Here is a 20709-nt window from a genome sequence, read left to right as displayed (position 1 = left end):
ATTTATTTATTTGACAGACCACAAGTAGGCAGAGAGGCAGGCAGAGGAGAGAGATGGGGAAGCAGACTCCCTGCCGAGCAGCAATCCTGACACGGGGCTCGATTCCAGGACCCTGGGATCATGACCTGAGCTGAAGACAGGGGCTTTAACCCACTGAGCCACTCAGGCGCCCCAGGGTCCTTGCATCTTTCTGAAGAAATGACCCTCTTCTCCTTAGAAAACGTCTTTCTTGCTGCCGGGTAACTCTCCCTGACATACCCACGCCAGCCTTTGTCCCCCCATGGTAAACAATTTGTTGCTCACAGGGGGAGAAAGTAAGATATCCTTAGGGAGAAGCACAGACAAGCTATTTACAGAGATGAAGAAAATTCACAATGGCAAGCACGTTTGTGAGGCAGGCAGACCGGGCAAGCTCACCAAAGCTGATGGCAGAACAGAATCAAGGCAAGGAGAACCCTAGGGATTTGTTTTGTTTTTTTTTTTTAAAGGCACTTTTGGAAAAGCCTGCAGGAAAATAAAAGGAAACAAACCAGTTACTTCAGGCATCTTTAATGTGAAGAGCAAAACCACCCAGGTTGGGTGTTAAGGACATGGACATTCAAACAATGGCTCTGCTCCCAACCCTAGTGAAGTCAGCTGGCTCCGTCCTCCGAGGAACATTTCACGAGGGTGGCACTGGGAGTTCTTGCAGCTGCCTGAGGGGCCTTGGCTCCTGTGTGCCTCCGTGTCTGAGCCCTACCCCCTGTGGCCCCCCCAAATCCAAGCCCCACAGTGATCTGAGCAGAGTGACACCCCCTCCCGCTCGGCTCCTCCCCGTCTCCCCGTGGAGCGAGGGCCGTGCCTCCAACTCTCTTTTGACTGGAGTTAATGTGGGGTCTCTTTTTCTAGCCTTTTACTTGGTGCACATGCATCTGTGTGTTCTGGGACGGTTCCCATGTGTGGGCATGTGACCAGTGAGCCCTCTGGGGCTGCGTGAGGTGAGGGTTGCAGCTGGGCCCCCTCCCCCCGGGGTATCACAGCACCGTCACAGGGCAGTGGGCTCTTCGTCCCTGCCTGAACCCTGCAGTTGTGGGTGTGGGGAGGGGCACAGACTCAGTCCTGTGGGTGTGCTGCTTGCCAATAGCAGGTGTTTGGACGCTTGTGCTTTGGGTTCTGATTGCCCTTCACACAAAGCTGCTCTGCCCCTGCCACCCCTTCCACTCTGAGCCCCTGAGCCCTGAGCTTCACCTGCCTCAGGGCCTTTGTCTGGCTCCTGTCCTGAAGGCTCTCTGCTGGGCATCCAGACCACATCATGACTCCTGCTGTTTCCTGGCAGCCCCTGCTTCCACTACCTGTGCAGGGTGATGGTCCTTCTCTCAGCCCAGCCTGTGCACCCCTGCTCTGGAGAAGGGCCTTTCCCCAGAGGATCATCCCATAGTCCCCATCCCGGCCCCTCAGATACTGTGCCTACTTCCTTCCAGAACACAGGACACATTATGTGAACCAAGGTCATAGAAATGGCCCAGAGCCCAGAACTCTGAGGCTGGCAGGCCCGGGAGTGAGTCCCAGGGTCTGCACAGGGTGTGGGGCATGCACGGTGCCCTGGAGTCAACCTGAGCCCTTGCTCGGTCCAGACATATGCTCTCCTGGCCACCCCAGTGGTTGCCAGGCTGGTGCTGGTTTCTGCCCCCTCCTCTGGGCCCCAGTTTTCTCATCTGTAAAATGGGAAATGAGCATGCCCAGGACTGACTGGATGCAAGGACACTCTGCCCAGGGTACGTGGCTGCATGCTCGGCAGAGGAATTACTGTGGACACTGCCAGCTGCTCCCGTGATTCCTGGGGACAGCAATGGAGCGAGGGCGGGCCAGGGCATCCCAGATTGGCGCTCAGCTCCTGAGTCATGAGCTCTCCTGTCACAAAACCGTTTAGTGCAACGCCCTCTCCCCACCCTGGTGGCATTTATAAAAAGCTTCCTTCAAAGTCCAGCCTGAGAGATGCTCTAGGATCAGAAGTTCACTCAACTCTGACAAAGCAGCATTCCACATCTCCTTAGAACTGTCCGGTGACATCAGTACCTTAAAGGCTCCGATGTGTCCTGCAAGTAAGCTGGAGTAACATGGAGTTGCCAAGTGAACACCTATGGACAGCGCACTGAACGAATGGCTGAAAATACTGTATTGTGGCTCCTTCTGGGATAAGACAGGGCAAGTCACTTGAAAGCCTACTCGGCCTCACGTCCCCATTTGCACCTCCCTCTATCCCAGACTTGCTAGTTAGAAGCAAGGTGCAGCAAAGCTAAGTGACCTGACTCTTCCTGCTGAGTCATGGCCTTGGCAGTTTTGGCCGGTGGTGGAGTCAGATGATGGCCACTGGCAGGCTGGGCCATCTCTCCCAGACCCACAAGCAGTGGGTCTGCTTGTGTCCCCCACTGAGGGCTGGTGAGCAGTGGGGGGACCATTTTCCCTGTGGGGTGCTGGCAACTGAATGCCAGGAAGCATTGAGGGCTGAGGGAAGGGAGCAAGGGGGACTGTAGGAACTGTCCTCGCGGCAGAAGGGTGTTCAGGCTGTGTGGAGGGAGCTGCATGCAGGGGCTGTGGCCCCACACCATCGTTCTGGGGGCTATGACCCCAGCCTGCAGGGCCCTGGCTTCCTCTTTTCAAATGGGGCTTTTAATTCCTATGTCAAAGGTCAAGTGAGTTGACTCCCTTAAGCATGGAGAGAACTACAAAACCATGTGAAATAAAAACACGAGGACGTTTATCTCCCTGGAGAATGTCAACAGCCTCCCCTCAGTAGGGTCTGTCAGTGACATCTCAGCTTCTCCCCGACCAGGGGCAGAGGCAGGCAGCAAGGAGCTGGGTTAACGGCCTGCTGCAGAGTGCTGAGTGCGGGTTCATTCCTAGAGCCTTGCTCGCCGGGAGCTGGTGGTCCAGATTCTGTCCGCTCTGCAAAACCATAAGCGCTCTAGTTTCTGGGCTGGGTGATGGCTGTGGCCACAGGTCGTGGCAGAAGTGTGTCCTAGGAAGCCCCCAGGGGTGAGGGGAGCTGTAGTACCTCTGGTCTCCCTGCTTCAGTCCCACATTATTCAAGGGCCCTTCCTCCAAAAAACAAAACAAAACAAAAATCGCATCTTATGGTAGCATTGGTCTAAAGACAGATTAATACTGTGTATTAAAACACTTTCTTTGACCTCAAGTTTCACTTTTTCTTCTGACTTCCCTTTACTCTAAGCTCCGCTTACTTGTCTGTAACTTGGGGACAATTTGAATCCCTCTCCCTGGCTGAGGCACAGCATGGGCCTGATAGATGACACTGTGGTGACTGGGCTTCTGGCCAATGTGGACCGAGCCCTGACACAAAGCCATGGCAGGCTGGAACACATTCCATTGTGCTGGACAAGACACTTGGGCCTGGTCTGACCCTCCCACATGTGAGCACTGAGCTCCGGTGGTGACCTCTGGTCTGCTACTCTGTCCCCGCAGCTTCACCTCTGGCTGCAGGAGGGTTTGGAATGATCTCACACCATCTCACAACCAGCTTGATCAAAGACGTTACTGTAATGTGGCAGACGGTATCTCTTCCACTGGAAGCCTTCGGGAACTGTCCCAATCAAGGCTGAGAGAGGCAAGTGGATAAAATTTATCAGTCACAAGCCTTTTGATAAGCACAAAGGTGCCCGTGGTGACTTGAGGCTGTCACTGGTTCAGGTAGGCTAGGAAAGAAAACCCAGCTCCCCTTTCCTGGAACAGGTGCTCCCAGGTATCCAGTCCTCCTCCAGCCTGGGTCACAGAGCCATTCGTCTTGGCTAGTATGGATGAACTCTTGGAGGGCCTAGAGGGACGGCAGTAAAGACCTCTGTGGCTTTGGGGGCCTGCCTGTGGAAATGACCTGAGCACCTGCTCTCATGCCCATGTGTGGCTGGCTGGGTTCCTGCACCAGCCCCACAGGGACTCCTGCTCATCCAGCCCTCCACAGGCTGCATCCTTACCTCCAGTCCTGGCCACAGCTGGCTTGGCTCCAGAGTCCTTCTCAGACCGTGGGGGGGCCCCACCTGGTGCCTAGGAGCCGCATCCCTGAAACCTCCCCTTACCCTACCCTGCTGTCCCATCCTCTGGGTGTCTTCCCAAGTGCCACTCCCTTTTCTACCTAAAAATAGGCCCCCTCCCCACTTCATGCTCTATCCCCAGGCCACGGTGAGCACCCATCTGACCCCTCTCACTACACCCCCTCACTATCCCCCGGCAAAGCTCAGGACCTCCCATTGCGGAGCCCCGGGCCACATAGTCCCTAATGACCTCTCCGGGGCCCAGAGCGTTGTGCAGCCAGCCAGGAACGCGCGTGCGCGGCGAGCCTGAGCCGGCAGGGACAGGGACCAACCCCCACCCCGGAGGTCCGGTCACAGCGGGCCGCCGTGCTCAGGAGGGCCCGGGGGCCTCCGCTCTCCCTGCCTGGGAGGAGCCCTGGACCACCACGGTCCTCGGGCACCGGCGCGCACAGCCGGCTCCCACCGCCCCGCCGGACACACCAGGCCAATCCGGAGGGAGACCCGAGAGGACAAGCGCCTTGCCCAAGGTCACACAGCGGGTCGCAGGCCGGCCGCAGCCGCCCCTGCCAAGGTCACCGCCTGCACGCCCGACCAGCCCGGCGTACGGCCCGGGAGTGGGGACCCTAAATGACCCTTCATGCCGGCCGTGGCCAGGCACCCCCCACTGCCGCCGCCCCCGCAGGTCACAGCCGCCTCCAGCTTTTTGCTGCGAGGTACCAGGACGTCACTTCCCCGGCAAGCCAGCGTGCGCGGTGGGCGGAGCTCCGACTGGGGGGCAGGGTCAGGCGGCGCACGCACCCTCCGGTAGCCCGCCGTGGATGCGCGCTCCCGACAGGGCCGACGGTGGGCGGAGTTGCGGGCGGGACGCCCAGAGGCCGCGCCCACGCACCAGCGCAGGGTCCGCCCCCGTGCGCGCGGTGCCGCTGAGGGGAAGGCTCAGCGAGGGCCGGCTGACGGGCGCGGCGGGGGCGGTGGCGGCCAATGAGCGGGGCCGGAGGGGGCGGGGCGCCGGCCGCGGTTGTGTTCCGACGCTGCTGAGGTGCCCCGCTCCCCGCTGGAGGGACGCGGCCTGCGGGGGCCCGTGCCTCCCGCGCTCCGCCGGTCCAACCGTGGTCGCGGTCGCGGCCGCTGGGCCGCCCTCAGGTACGCGGCTCGGCGTCGGCCCGTGAGGCCCCGACCGGGTGCGCGCGCCCCGCGCGGGGCCGCGCGTGAACTGGGGCCGGACGGTCCCCGCGTCTGTCGGCGCGCACACGAGCGCTTTCGCGGCTTGACTCGGGGGGTGCGGCGGGCGGGCGCCCCGGAGCTCGGGACCCGGCTTGGGGTGTCCCGGCAGCGCCGGCTGCAGGGGCCGCGTCAGCGGGGGCTCCGGTTCTCCAGTGCGCGGCTGTCGTCCGGTGGCGGGAGCGGGCGGGCGGGCGGCCGGGCCGGACAGCCGGCGGGGCCAGGGGAGGCCGGCCTTCTGCGGCTTCGGCGGGCGCGGCGCTTCTGCTGGGGTTAGGGCCGGGCTCGCGGGCTCCAGGGTGCCCTTTGTGGCTCATGTGGAGCAGGCTGCAGGGCGGTCTCCGAGCGCCGCGAGCTGCGGACGGGGGTTCATCGGGCCGCGGGCTCCCGTGCACGACGCTGAACACGGCGTAGATTCTGCCGCTGCCCCAGCGCTTGGGCGCCGCGCGGGTCCGGTGTGTCCCCAGGGGAGCAGATCCGGGAACGCGTGGCCGGTCGCTGGAGGAGCAGGAGAGTGGACATATAGACTCCCTGGCTTCTCCCTCAGCTGCGTCCCTGTGTGCGGGGTCCAGACCGCGGTTCGCGGAGGCAGCCTCGCCTGCATTCCCTCGTCCGGCCCTTCGTGGCTGGGCCCTGGCCCCTGAGCCTGCCCCGCAGTTGTGCGGCTCGGGCCCTCTGTTGGGCTCTGGGATGACCCCAGGAGGGTGCCACGATGGCGGTGGGAGCGAGCGGGGTCAACGGGCCGTCCTAACATTCTGCCCGGGGTTCTCTCGACTGAGGTTGGGTACACGGGCCGTAGAAAAGAGCCGTTGGGATGGCTCCTGCAAGTATGGGATGGAGGAAACAACAAAGTTATCGTCATTTTTTAAAAGTGGACGTCTGGGGCCCTTACCTAATCACATGCATGGCTCGTGCGCACTTATGTGCACTGGGAACGGGCGTCTATTTACTGATAAAACATCCAAGGGAACACAGACGTTTTTCACAGGTGCCTTGCAAACATTTGAAACAAGCTTTTTAAAACAATTTTTAAAATATATTTTTAAAAAATTTTTAAAGATTTTTTAACTTATTTGACAGACGGAGATCACAAGTAGGCAGAAGCAGGGAAGCAGGCTCCCCGCTGAGCAAAGAGCCCCATGTGGGGCTCCATCTCAGGACCCTGGATCATGACCTGAGCTGGAGGCAGAGGCTTTAACCCACTGAGCAACCCAGGCACCCTCAAAACAAACTTTTAAAAAGTTATTTTATTTTTGTGAAAGATTTTATTTATTTATTTGAAAGAGAGCCCAGGAGAGAGCAAGCACAAGTTGGGGGGAGCAGCAGCAGGAGAGGGAGAAGCAGACTCCCCACTCAGTAGGGAGCCCCACAGAGAGATGGATCTCAGGACCCCAGGATCACCCCCCCCTCCAACAAAGGCAGTTGCCCAACCGGCAGAGCCACCCAGAGGCCCTCAAACATTTTTTTTAAAAAGCAAGTTGAAATTTTTATAGAAATCTCTTTTGGCTTTTTCTGCAGTAATGTTTCTCGAAGGAAAGTTGACTCACAGTCTTTTGAGCCTTTGTTACAAGTGGTCGCCATTTTAAACGTGTCCCGGGGACCTGGGCATATTCACGTATTTTATGGCATTTGATTCCTTGTGGCCTCATGAAGTGTGTGAGTCTTTACTGTTTTCAGTGCAGGAAGGTAGGCCCAGGGAGGTGCGGTCCCCTTCTTGGGGGAGCCCAGCAGGGCTGAAGTCAGGCTTCCTTCCCGCCCACCAGAGCCCGCCATACGTCCTTCATCTCAGAATGAAGTTTGTTTTTCTTCAGTGTGCTATACTTTCCCCATAGCAGTTGGGGGAGCAAAGATGATCTAGTTTACAATGTGAGTTTCTTCTTTGTTGACTTGCAGGTGTGGTTTTGGTGCACCTTTAGATGTATTTATTTATTTGAGGGGGAGAGAGAGAGAGGGAGTGCAAGCAATGGGGAGCGGGCCGGAGAGGGAGAGAGAGAAGCCCGAGCAGACTGCATGCTTGGCGAGGATCCTGAGGCAGGGCTTGACCTCACGACCCTGAGATCCTGACCTGAGCCAAAGCCAGGAGCCCAACACCCAACTGACTGAGCCCCCCAGGTACCCCTTCTGTGCACATTTAAACCCCACTTGTGGCTCTCCAAGCCGTCTAGTTGCAGGTGTTAATATTAGCTATTGGTTCATCAGGAGGGGTGATGCTGGTCTTTTTGTTTTGAAGTCTCTTCAAAAAGATGTCATGTGTTTCAGTAGCACCAGCTTTGTGGGGCCAGCACAGGGCTTTGCCTTAGGGTTTTCCAGGAGCTGCTGAGTACGGCCCTTAAGCATGCCCTGTTAGGAAAGGTACGGACCCCTCCAGTGGAGCTGGACCCTGGGCTCCACCAAAGGAAAACAGTTGAGTGATTCTGGTGGTCTGCTGTGGCTATCCCGTGTGGCTTGTACCCAGGAGTGTGCATGTAAGGACGTGGCCCCTTCTCCTTGGTCCCCAGCCTCTGTGTGATGCAGGAATGGTGCTGAGGCCTGCCTCCTGCATGCCAGAGGGGTGTTTGGCCCCATCTGGCTTTGTTAGTTGTGTGGCAGCAGTAGCCAAGCCTCCAGAAGTGGTGGCTTCAGACAACAGGAACCACTTACTGTTGCTCACAGGCTCAGGTCCAGAATTCTCAACCGTTGGTCTGGCTGTCTTTGCTGGGGGGCAGGGGGCTTGTGCAGGTTGGTCCAGTGCTGGCTGGGGCCCGAGCGTCTCCTTGTGGGCATCCCCCTCTTTGCCTCCGTTACCTGGGCTGGGAAGGCTTGAGCAGCGGGGCCTCTGGGGCTCTTGGTCTCCACGAGCACAGCAGCCTTGGGACGCATCCTGCAAGAGCCAGGAGGTGAGAGGGCTTCTCCCACCCAAGTCTCGGAAGTCCCCATTGAAGGGGAAGTTGAAGTCAGCCTTCTTGTGGGAGCCGTGCCAAAGAATCTGCAGTCACGTGCTCAGACCCACATGGTACTGAGGGCTGGTTCATAACGAATGTCCAGCCAGACCATGTGGTTGCCTGGGTGCTCCTTGAAGGACAGCCCAAGACCTGAACTTGGTTGTCCTGCGTGAGCTGCGTGGTGGGGAGTCCACACGGTGCTCCTGTAGTTTGGAAAGTGCTCCGTCTCACAGTGTTGGTGGGCCTACTTCCTATGGTTTTCCATGGAAACCACCCTGGGCACCTGGTGGCTCTGGGCTGGGAAAAGGGCCCGGCTCTGGCCTTTCGTTCCTGGGGATGCTTCCTGTGACTGAGGACATTCGCTGAGCATGTGCCGTGTGGCAGGCTCTGGGCACAGCACACTGACTGGGAACTTAGAGCTGTTCTCCTGGTTCATGCTCTGGAAAGCAGCATGGAGGAGCTGGCCTGCCTCGTCCAGGACCCAGGTTTGAGCTCAGGGGTCTGACTCGTGGCCAGAGCAGGGCTCCAGGTTGCGGGCCAGCCAGGCCTCTGCCTGGGACTTGGGAGGCTGAGAGGCTGCGTGTGGAGCCGGCTGGATCCACACGCCAGGCTCCTGGGGCTCTGGCGGCTGGCTGTTCATGCAAGCTCCTGGGTTTGCTTATTTTATACATACTGTTAAAGATTTTACTAGATTTATTTATTGGAGGAAGAGAGAGTGTAAACACCAGTGGGCGAGGGTCAGAGGGAGAGTCAAGTTGACTCCCCGCTGAGCACAGAGCCGGATTTAGGGTTTGACTTCAAGGCCCTGAGGCCATAACCTGAGCCAAATCCAAGAATTGGACACTCATCCAACTAAGCCCCCAGGCGGCCTTCAGGTTCCTTTATTCTGCAAGTTTCTGTGTGGGACAGCCTGCTGCTGCTGGCCTCCTGAGGGTGCATGGCCCTGGTCGTCCCTCTGCCGTGAGACCAGGTCGCACAGGGCCCCTCTCAGCGTGAGCGGAAGGCAGAGATGACAGGCATGGAGGAAGCCACCAGCCTGAAAGCAGAGGCCAGGACAGGCAGAGAGGACTGAGGGAGAGAGATGGTCCAGTGCAGGGAGCGGAGAAGCTGGGGCTGGGTTGCCGCGGAGGCCAGGGAGCCAGGGGAGGCCGGCACAACTCGCACAGATGCAGCGGGTCCTTGTGGGTCCTCGGTGGGCACACTCCCAGGGCTTTTGAGATAAAGCGTGTCCCTGGAAGGCTTGCAGCATGAGGTCGGGGGCCACTCCTGGAAGCCGGTCAGCAGCAGCAGAGCGGCAGAGACCGAGGGCGAGGGAGGGCCAGCCCCAGCGTCCTGCGTCCAACCACCAGCTAGTCCAGAAACAGACCAGGGGACGTGGGTAGGCAGCACTCCACAGTGACACCAGCAAATCCCATTAGGAAGACCCCGCCCCATGTACCCCTGCGAGTTTTCTGACCCCAACTCGGGGAGAAAGAAGACCCTGTGAGCCCTGCAGCCATCCAGGGATGGGGGACGGGGTATGGGCATCCCCTCCAGGCAACCCCCCCACCTCAAAAGCTGCCAGATCAGTGCAGTTCCGGGCCGGGGGGTGGCCCCCCTCACCTGAATGGAGGCTGGGGGTATGGAAGGGCTGAGTTGTTTTTTGAGTTTTATTCTTCTGGGGAGGAGTTTGTATTGGGCAGGGACATGGCGTGTGAGAAAAGGTGGGTTGTTAACTTTGGGGAGCGACTCCCCTGTGCAACTCAGCTAGGAGTGCTATTTATGGGGACATGATAGTGTCCGTGGTAGCTCGATGGAGTGTTCAGACAGCTGTTCTGGGAGGTTTGGAGGTGGAAGGTGGGGAGTCTCTGGCCCTCACCGTGTTGGTTAGGGGAGGAGGGCGTCCCAGGCTTGGGCGGGGCGGGACACAGAGAACCGGTTCACGTGCAAGAGCTATAGGAGAGGTCTGGTCGTTTGTGCTCCCACAGGTGCCTATGAGCCCAGACACACGTCCTCTGTCAGTCCTTCTGGTGGCTCCTGTGGAGTCCCCATCCCCCACCTTTCACCTCTCTGTCCCTGGGGCCGACTGGTCTTCTCACCTGGTCCCTGGCTTCTGGCCTGCCTATGTCTGGCCTCAGTGCCCAGAGTCCTGGCTTTGCCCCTGTTTCCTAGCGGCACCTGCTTAGCCTCAGTCTTGGCTTTCTTCTCTGAGCCCCCACACCAGCTGCCCTGCTACTTGCCCCTGCCCCCACCTGGCTTTGTTTTGCTTGTTTCTTGCCTTTGCTGCAGGCTGTGCATTCCCTCAGGGCCAGGGCACTGTCCTGAGTGGCTCCATCCCTGGCTCTCTCTGCTGTGACTGTGTGCTAGGCTTCGTGACCATGACGTTCCATCCTGATGGTTGTATCTCTTATACAGGGAGCTGGCTTGGCATTGTGGATTGAATTGTGTCCCCCAAAAGAAAGATTCAATAGGACCTATGCATGTAACCTTATTTAGAACTAGGTCTTTGCAGATATAATTAAGATATAAATTAAGGTGAGGCCACCTACTGCTTTAGAGTGGGGGTGTCCTTAAAAGAAGGGATGTGGGTACAGGACAGACAGGAAGAGGGCTGTGGGAACATGTGGGGCAGCTGCAAGCCCAGGGCACCAAGCATTACTGGCCACAACCAGGAGCTGGGGGAGAGGCAGGGAACCCATCTCCTGTGGGGTGCCCAGAGGAACCAACCCTGCCTGTGTCTCGAACTGGCCTCCAGTTCCCGGCAGCCCCAGGAAGCTACTACACTCAGATTTCAGTGAATACCCAGTGGTTCCCCTGAGCCGTGGCTTTGCCTTCGTGGTTTCAGTCGCTTACTGTCAGCACGGTCCAGAGGGTGGTGATCCTCCTCCTGACTGTGGTCAGAAGGTCAACGGTAGCCTGACACTAGGTCACGACACCCATGTCATGCTCTTCCTCTATCTCACATGGACAACTACGTTAGTTCTTATTTTTTACATTTTTTAGAGGGTGGGAGGGAAGGGCAGAGAAAGAGACACTGGCGTGGACCCCCGGCTGAGCATGAAGCCCCGTGGAGCTCGATCTCAGACCCTGAGATCATGATCTGAGCTGAAACCAGGAGTCAGCTGCTCAACCGACTGAGCCCCCTGGGCGCCCCTCATGATAAAATGCGGGCACTTTATCACCTCATGTTGTCACAAGAAGGAAGGGTGAGTGCAGGACATCTTGAGAGAGAGAGAGAGACAGACAGACCACACTCACACTTGTATCGCAGTGTACATTACCCTTGTGCTAGTATATTGTTATTCTTGTTAATCTCTTGCTGTGGCAACATGTGAATTAACTTCATCACAGGTACACATGCATAGGAGAAAACATAGTACAGTTAGCCGTTGAACAATACAGGGGTTGGGGAGTCGAAAATCCATGTAGAACTTAGGAACCCCCCAAAACTTACCTGCTGACGAACTCCTGGTGTCTGCAAGTCTTACCGATGACATGAACCGTTCAGGAGCACCCGTCTGTGTGTTCCCATGTTTTGTGTGCTGTGTTTTTGCAATCAAGTAAGCTGGGGAAAAGCAAATGCTATTAAAATTGTAAGGAAGAAACATTTCCAGAGCTGTTCTGTGTTTATGGATGAAAAGTCCCCCGTAAGTGGGCCTGTGCAGTTCAGACCGTATTGTTCAGGGGTTGATGGCATCAGTAGGGTTTGGTACCGTCTGTGGTTTCAGGCATCTCAGGGGGGCCTTGGTATCCCCTGTGGGTGCAGGGCACGCCCGAATGGCCACCCGATACTATGCATTTCTTCTCACAGGAAATGAAACTTGCATGCCCAGCACTCTTTCCCCATCTCGGTGACTTCTGGAAGGTGCCGCCAGCTGCCCGGTGCCGTCCCTTCCACTCGCAGGTGCACCCTGTGCCGCACTGTGGCCTCCACTCACCAAGGTCATGCCGGCCAGCCCTCGCATTTGGACACCTGCACTTTGTTTTATTCTGTTCTTTTGAACCTCTTTTGAGAGTTGTGATAGAGCGTGGCACTCCTTCCCCATCTTGGTGGCTTCTGGAAGGTGCTGCCAGCTGCCCGGTGCCATCCCTTCCACACACAGGTGCACCCTGTGCCCCACTGTGGCCTCCACTCGCCAACGTCATGCTGGCCAGCCCTTGCATTTGGACACCATGCACTTTGTTTTATTCTGTTCTTGAACCTCTGTTGAGAGTTGTGATAGAGCCGTGTTTGCTGTTGCCATGGCCTGTGCCGGCCGCGGCCTCTGCTCCTGTCTGACAGGTGCCTGAGCAGGACTGTCTGGGGAGCGTGTGCCGGTGTCCCATCTGTGGGGCTCCTTCACATTGCGGTGCCTGCCCTGGAGCCCGCTCTCTGACTGGGGCAGGAGTTGGGGGAGGTCATCATGTCCCCTCTGTCCCCTCCAGGCTGGCCCGTGCCCCACTCCCGTGTTTCGTGCCCCTGACACTGTGGGAGAACACTGACCAGTTCCTTTGTGCCCTTTACCTCGTGTGGGTCTGTCGGGCATTTCTTCAGTCTGGGCAGAGCCCCTGGGTGTAGGCGGCAGCTGTGTCCCACCTGTATGCCACACACGGTCACCTGTCCATGGGACTGCCTGTTCCACTGTACCAGGTGCTGTCTGCCATCTCTGCGGACGCAAGACCAGTTGCCTCTGTGTCATTAGCCAATATCTTGTCCAGGGAGACTTGGACACCACCAGGGTGGCATTCACGGATGATTTTTGCCTGAAGCAGCATGAGGTGTTGGTTACACGCTGACCTAAGTAAGGACAATCCGTCCTTCCGTCTGCACTCCTTGGTCTGCACCCTGCCTGTGGGACCAGCTTCCCTCCCCTACTTATGGATATTTCCCAGCTCTTCATGTCAGATTTGTGGGCTCTCACTTCATTCCGTAGAACAGAGCACTCACGTCTGGGATCCCTGGTCCCATTCTCTGCGTGTATCCTGGCTTCCTGGTGCCCCAAGACCCTCGGGGCCTCTGTCCCTGCCCCAGCCCTGGAAACCAGCAGTCTCCCCAAGGGATGCACGGCCTGGTTTTCCAGTGAAAAGCTGGTCATGTTATAGTTTCTTCAAGTTTTGCTGTGGCTGCTGTAGTTTTTCCAGGGTTGCGCATGCTGTGTGCCACTCGGAGGATCACACGGGAGGCTGGGAGAGCCCCTGAGTGCTGGGCATGGCGGGCACAGGAGTTGGAGGGCAGGGCCTTAGCCCTTGTGGGTGGGTGTAATTGCAGCAGAGCTGGTCGGCCTGGAGGGCCCCTGGTAGTGCCCCCGTCCTGGGAGGGAGGTTCTGAGTTGGGGCTCCTGGAGAATTTGTGGGGAGAGGCAGAGAGAGCCAGGCCAGCTTTCGGGCTCGGTGGGTCCTGCCCAGGGGACCGTGGGTGAGTGGTGCAGGTGTGGGGATGGGGCAGGCTCTGAATTGGCTCCCTGGAGATTACCTTCTGTCACCGTTCTCATTTCTTAATTTCTGAGAGCTCTTTTCATTTTTCTTTAAATACTTGTTTTTTTTTAATTATTTTATTTTATTTATTTGACAGACAGAGATCACAAGTAGGCAGAGAGGCAGGCAGAGAGAGAGGGGGAAGCAGGCTCCCCACTGAGCAGAGAGCCCAATGCTGGGCTAGATCCCAGGACCCTGGGATCATGACCTGAGCCGAAGGCAGAGGCTTTAACCCACTGAGCCACCCAGGTGCCCCTGAATACTTGTTTTTTTGTTTTTTGTTTTTTTTTTTTAAGATCTGATTTATTTATTTGACAGACAGAGATCACAAGCAGGCAGAGAGAGAGGAAGGGAAGCAGGCTCCCCGCTGAGCAGAGAGCCTGATGCGGGGCTCAATCCCAGGACCCTGGGATCATGACCTGAGCCAAAGGCAGAGGCTTAACCCACTGAGCCACCCAGGTGCCCCCGAATACTTGTTTTTAAGGGCATTCTGATCTTATTCTGTGGACTGGGTGCCTTCTCCCTCTGAGGGCAGGGCTGATGCTGTTTCCTCTGGGTGGCTGGGGCCCTCCTGTGAGGCTGGCTCCATGGCTTCCGAGGCAGGTGACCCTACTCATGCTCAGCAGTGGGCCACTGAGAAGGGTGAAAGCTGGGGATGGCGAGTGGGTGGCAGGCCGCACAGGGGCTTAGGAATCTCCCCCTGCTGGTGTCTGTGGGCAGCCAGGTCCCAGGTGTAGCGTGAGTGCCCACTCCTGGGCTTGGAGGGCCCCCCTAGCTGCCCCTACAGCCTCCCCACTGCGGGGCCTGGGGCGGGCCCTGCACCCACTGTGGCCTCCTACATGGGGCCAGCTGGATGGGCTGGGGGAGGGCTGTGTAGCCGCTGGGGGGACAGTGGTGCGTGGGGGTTCAGTAGTTCTCAAGCAGCTGGTTCTTGGGGTAGGCTGTGGCTTCCTGCTCCTGCCCAGCTTCCCCACATCTCCCCTCCACCACCGTCTGCTCTGTCTGCTGTGGTGGTTGGGGAGGTGGGTTGGCCTTCAGGGCTGCTCCCCTTGGGGCTTCAGGAGCACTGGACTTCAGCTGTGCATGTAACCTACCGTCCTTCGACCAGAACAGTGCTTTTAGTGGTTTCTGGGCACTTGTATGGTGGTTGTGAAGCAGGAGGGTTTTTATCAGCTGGAGATAACAGAAATATTCTGCACACAAGGTACTCAGCATAGAGTAGGAGCACCGACCCAGTGGTTCTGCACATAATCACTTCTCTCTCTTCCCCACAAACACAGAGTCCTGAAGAGTCCCTGGAAATGGATCACTCCTCTGTAAAGCAGAAATCCACCTGGAGGGTCAGCTCTGACCCAGCAGTGGCCCAGGCCTCCTGAAGCTTGCTGTTGTGCCCCCCAGGGCCCCTCGGTACCTACTCGGGCCCCTGACCATGGTCACACTCATCACTGAGAAGCTGCAGAACCAGAGCCTGGATGACCTTTCCCACAAGAGCTACGATGCCAGCCCGGTAAGCTGGCTGTGACGGCCACGGGCAGGACCCTGTGCCCCGCCAGCAGTCTGGGGGAGACTGGCCGGGCTGGACTGTGCAGCCAAGGTCTGTGGGGACGTGGTGGGAGGAGGACTGGAGGGGGCTATGTCCTGGGGCCATGCTGTGCACAGCAGCCCCACATCTCAGCACCCTCATGGTGGGTTTTTAGCCTCATTAAAAACAAACCCCAGCTTTTAGTGAATGTCCACTCAAGTCCTGGAATTGTGTCAGTCCTGAGTGTGCAGCACTCAGCTCTCCATACCCATCACACATCTCTGAGCACAGGGTGCCCGCCCGCACCCTGATGCCCCTCGTGCCAGTGCCATCCCTCCTGATGGCCTCTCTCTTGATCCGCCCCCACAGCTTCCTCACCTGGCTTGAGGTTCGCGTAGGTGGAGCCGTTTTTCCAGGGTCGTGTGAGCGCAACCTTCAGGACTGTTTGGGGGTGGACTGTAGGTGCGGGTGGAGGTGTCTGGGTGTGCAGCCCACACGGTGCTCAGAGGCCTTGAACAGTCTTGCTGATGCCAGGTGCCCAGAGTGCTGTTGGTGCGGCTGGGCTTCGAGTCAGGGCTCCCTTTGGCGGCGGGAAGCTGGGTCTCCAGGCCTCTGCTTGTGGCCCACCGTCACCATCACCATCACCGTCACCGTGGGTGGTTGTGAGGTTCCGAGTCTCAGTGCTGCGGATGGGAGTGCCGGGGCCGGGGGGTGGGCCCGTGTCTGCAGCCGGGGGGTTTAGGGGCACCCAGGGGCCTTTGTAGGGTGTGGCTCTCCGGCCTGGAGCTCGGGGCCCTAATGGGATTCCGGCGGCACGCCGTGTTTGTGTTCTCACCCTCCCCTGTGCTCAGCGCAGTGAGTGTTTCCTGGACAGTGACTGAAACCCAGGCTGTAGAACATCACGCATGGTGTCCGATGGCCACGTGCCCTTCAGACAGTGCGGCCGGGAGCTGGCGGCCAGGTGCTGTGTGGCTTTGCTGGGGAGATGGGTGACAGATCGGGCCTGCAGGGCCCCTGTGGAGGAGTGGACACAGCTGGTCCTACCACGTTTGGGGAACATGTCACCCCTCTGGGGGAAAGAAGGGCTGCTGGGAGTGCCCTGCGCAGGAAGAGGGCCCACATGGTCAGCCCGTGGCACTCCCGGCTCCGTTCTCTGCCCTTGGGGGCGATCTGTGTTTCTTCAAGACGTGTGTTTTTTTTTTTGTTTTGTTTTAAAGATTTTATTTATTTATTTGACAGAGAGAGATCACAGGTAGGCAGAGAGGCAGGCAGAGAGAGAGGAGGAAGCAGGCTCCCAGCTGAGCAGAGAGCCCGATGTGGGGCTCCATCCCAGGATCCTGAGATCATGACCTGAGCCGAAGGCAGAGGCTTTAACCCACTGAGCCACCCAGGCGCCCTGTAACTGTTCACTTTTTAAAAACCAGATGTAATTTATAGGCAGTGAAAGGCACGAGTGGTCCTGTCTTTTCGAGCCGGAAGTCTGTTGTCTCTGTCACGTTTGACATTGGGCTTTAGTAAGGCCGGTACGGTCAACTCTGCAGAACTTGTGGGTCAGGGTCCCTGGAAGTCAGCGATTTACCTGGGGACCACCCCCTCATGCTGCCTGCATGCGTCTCAGTACATGGTACTTCTAACATTCATGGAAACAAGTCGACAGTTTAAAAAGCCAATTTGTTGTCTAGGAATAGAAATGCAAGTTTTTGAAGGTGACTAACGTTCGTATTTTCATGGCAAAATCCGAACACAGGTCAGAGTAGAGCTTTAGAGACCTTGAGGTCGGCACTGTCAGGCCCTGGCCTCTTGTCCTGTCTGTGCTGTCCCCCACAGCCTGCCTGCGGTTGTCTCACAGTGAATTCTAGACTGTTCTTCTCGGACTGTTCCGTGTGTGTCTCTACAGACGTGTTTTCGGGTGTCTCCTGTCCCTGGTGTGTTGCACAGATGGCTGGTCAGAGCCAGGCTGCCCCATGTGACAGCCCCTAACCCATGTGGCTTTTTAAATTGAAATTAAAGCTAATTAAAATTAAACACAACATGCTATTTCTTGTTTGCACTAGACACACGTCAGGTGCCCTGTGTCTCGATGTGGCCAGTGGTTCCCACAGCAGGTGGTACATTGGCGGCCCCTCCTCCCAGGAGGACCTCCAGGACAGCTCTGCCGGGTGCAGCCAGAGTCCCGTTGGATAGACTGCATTCTGTCTGTCCGTTTGTCGGTTGGTGGACATCTGGGTCACTTCTGCTTGGCAGCAGTTACCAGCACCACTGCCGTAAATGTTTGTGTACAGACGTCTTTGTTTCTCTTGGGTGTACGTCCAGGAGTGGGACTTGTGGGTTGTGTTGTGACTCTGTTTACCCTGAGAAACCGAGCTCTTTCCTGCATCAGTCACACCATTGTGCACCGAGAGTCCTCAGTCTCCTCATCCTCCTTAACACCTGTGGCCATCCCGCTGTCTGACTCTAGCCACCCTGACAGCTGCTGTCTCCTTGTGGTTTGATCTGCGCTTCCCTCACGAGTAATGATGCTCACCCTTTTCTTGTGCCCTCTGGCCATCAGTGGATCGTCTTTGAAGAAATAGGTCTTCAAGACTTTTGCCCACTGAACAACTGGGTTGCCTGTTTTTTTAATTTTTGAGTTGTTCGGATTCTTTATATATCCTGATCCGTAATCAGATATGTGATTTGAAAAAACATTGTTCTGTTCTGTGGGTGTCTTTCTTGATAGTGTTCTCTGAAGCACAAAAGCTTTATTTTATCGAAGTCCAACTGATCTCTTTTTCCTTTTGTTGCCTGTGCTTTTTGTGTTGTACCTAAGAATCCTTGGCTAAATCCAAGGTCATGAAGATTTACTCTTCTGTTTTCCTCTATCAGTTGTATATCTTTAGCTCTTACATTCAGGTGTTTGATCCCTTTGAGCTACTTGTAGTGTGTGGTGTGAGGCAGGGGTCCAGCTTCGTTCTCTTGTGTGTGGATCCCAGTTGTCCCAGGACCATCTCTTCACAGGACTCTTCCTTCCCTCTGACTGGTCCGCAGTGCCCTTGCCAAAGTTTACATTTTTGAAAACAAAGTCTCTGAAACCTAGTGTGTACTTTACACTTACAACAGATCTCAGTTTGGACACCAGGTTCTCATTACAGAAATGTCTGATTTGTGTTTAGGTTTCGTGAAATTTATCGTTGAAGAAGTAGATTTCACAGACTCCAGTTATTCTAAGGACACTGAAAAGTTTTCCAAAAATTGAGTCATTTGTTTTAAAGCTAAAATTCAAGAGACTTGTAAATAAAATTAGAAATCACTAAACACTCAGTGCCTTTGTGTCTCCAGCCATGTGCTGCTCTGGTCACTCACTCATCCCTCCCTGAATACCGCCACCTGCTGCATGGTCAGGAGCAGGTGGTGGGAGTGGAAGGCCTAGTGGGGGCACCTTGTCCAGTCTCGAGGGCTTGATCCATTTGAGGGTCTCTGCCCTGTCAGATGGAGAGCTGACATGTGTCTTGAGGGTCAGTGCCCCTGTTTACCATGGTTCAGTCAACACAGATGTGGGGAGTGCTCTGTGTGCCTGGCCATGCTGTGCTTAGTGCCTCCTCGTGGGTATTCTGGTCAACCCCATGGCCACTCTGTCCTCACCCATTCAGTGGGGGTAGTTCCTTTGTTTTATGTTCCTTTTTCTCTGGCCTCAGGTGCATTCCCACTTCCTGCCAAGGCCCCTACTCTCTTACAAAGCCTTCTGAACATGGGGATGGGGTCAGCTCTTCTTGCTTTGCCTCTGTGACTCTTGGGGGACAGAGGCTAGTCTAACTGTGACCAAAAAGGCCTAGAAACACCTGAGTTTATGTCCGGTTCCCACTGTCCCATTCCCTGCCCAGACAGGACTGTGTCTCAGGTTTCTGGTGTTTTTCGTAGCTGGTGCTCTGGGTCATGTTAGCAAATGCTGGCTGTCCCCATGAGTGTGGATGGGGGACCTGGGGCAGCTCCATCCAGGGGCACAGTCTGTAGTGATGGGAATGCTCCCTGCAGGCCCAGTATGTGGCTACTTAAAGCATGGGGTTACTGAGCCCCACGATGTGGCTGGGGTGATGGGGAGCTGGGAGTGTTTTGTGTAATTGAAGTTCAGATTTCAGTTGCAGCCCGTGGCTGCTGGCTGTTGTGTGGGGCAGCGCAGACAGAGTGCGAACTCGGTTCCCCGAGGGTCCACCGCTCTCTCCTGTGGACCCGCTGTGGACACACCTGTTCCCTCCAGCCAGGCTCTTCCACCTCCGTGGCTTGTCGTTCAAGGATGGTCTGCACCAAGTCCATGACCTTTGGGGAGAAGCTTGTTTTGCTCCTCAGGGCGCCCAGAGTTGTGTCCGGGTGGTTTTGGTGTCCGTGGGGACGAGGGGCACTCACATGAGGGTGCACCGTTTGCCTGCTGCAGGGCGGTCGCAGCTCTGGTGAAAACCCCATGGTGCTTGTGGAGCCGGACCCTGCGGCTCTTGGGTGAACTGTAGCTTCTGGGCTTCATTTGTGTATGGCCTGCGGCCACGGTGGGATCTGGGAGTGTAGGGGGCCGTGTGAGGCTATAGGGGCAGCGAGGAGGATGGGGTGCATGCTGTGGGGGGTCGGGGCCGAGGAGGAGGGTCGTAAGCTGGGGTGCTGGGGGAGTGGGCGTTCGGGGGTCTAGTACTGCCAGCTGTGGTGTGGGCTGTCCACAGGCCATATGCCCAGCTGCACAGGTACGGGCTTGGATGGAGGGGAGTTTGGCTTTCAAAACCTTTCGTGGAAAATTCGTATTTTTAGTGAGGCAGACTTTGCACATGGTGGAGCGTGACACGGGCTCTGCTGTCCTGTTGGGTGAGGTTTGCTGGCTGTGCACACGGATAATGCCGCCTCCACCACCCAGATGGGTTCTGACCTTCTGGGGACCCATATGGCCTAGCCCGTCCTGGGTCATCTGGGCTGTGCAGCCTGTCCTTTTGGAGTCCAGCTTCTTTCCCTGGTGGGAACTCGGGAGACTCGCCATGTCGATGGTCGTGGGTGCTTCTGTCCTTCCTCTGCAGTGCGGTCTCTGTCCTGCTGTCAGTGGACGTTTGGGCCCTTCCCAGGCTTTGGCCACTGAGACAGACGTTGCTGAATGGCCCATGTGCGGTCCCCAGGGGCCGGTTCTGTCCACAGTGCCCTGGTCACACCTGGCGCCATGTCCCCAGGCTCTGCCTGCTTTCCCCAGATGACGAGGGAGATCATGCCTCTTGTTCTGCTCAGTGACCAGTTGTGAGTGACTTAGGTCTTTGGCCATTTTCCTGTTGGGTTGTGTGCCTTTTTTTTACTGGTCTGTGGGAAGTCATCGATATATTCTGCTATGAGCCTTTTCTTGGATTCCTGTTTGCAAATATTTTCTCCTGTCTTGTGGTTTGCTTTGTCACAGGTGACTTTCAGTGAACAGAAATTCTGATTTCAGTGTAGATGGAAGCATCTGTTTAAGTTAGCATGTTTGTATCTCACTTAAGAAATCTTTGCTACCCTGAGGCTTGAAAATATCGTTCTGTTTTCTTCTAGAAGCATCTGTTTTCCTTTAGCTTGAAAACTTCACTCTCCCTGGAGCCGAGTAGTGTGTGAG

The 20709-nt window shown here is 56.7% G+C and overlaps 1 protein-coding gene across 1 annotated transcript in view; it reads left to right on the top strand.

Moving 5' to 3' along the window:
* The first annotated feature begins 4944 nt into the window (after window positions 1-4944).
* FAM53A (family with sequence similarity 53 member A) overlaps window positions 4945-20709 on the top strand; it is a 30413-nt gene continuing 14648 nt past the window's right edge. Inside the window, exons 1-2 of the mRNA XM_080797291.1 lie at window positions 4945-5168; window positions 14881-15107. Of these exons, the coding sequence (XP_080653417.1) occupies window positions 15030-15107 (78 nt within the window). The 5' untranslated portion in view covers window positions 4945-5168; window positions 14881-15029. The remainder of the gene's footprint in view (window positions 5169-14880; window positions 15108-20709) is intronic.

This window comes from Martes martes (assembly GCF_963455335.1).
Source record: "Martes martes genome assembly, chromosome: 2".
NCBI classification, from domain to species: Eukaryota; Metazoa; Chordata; class Mammalia; order Carnivora; family Mustelidae; genus Martes; species Martes martes.
This window is presented reverse-complemented; position numbering and strand designations above follow the sequence as displayed.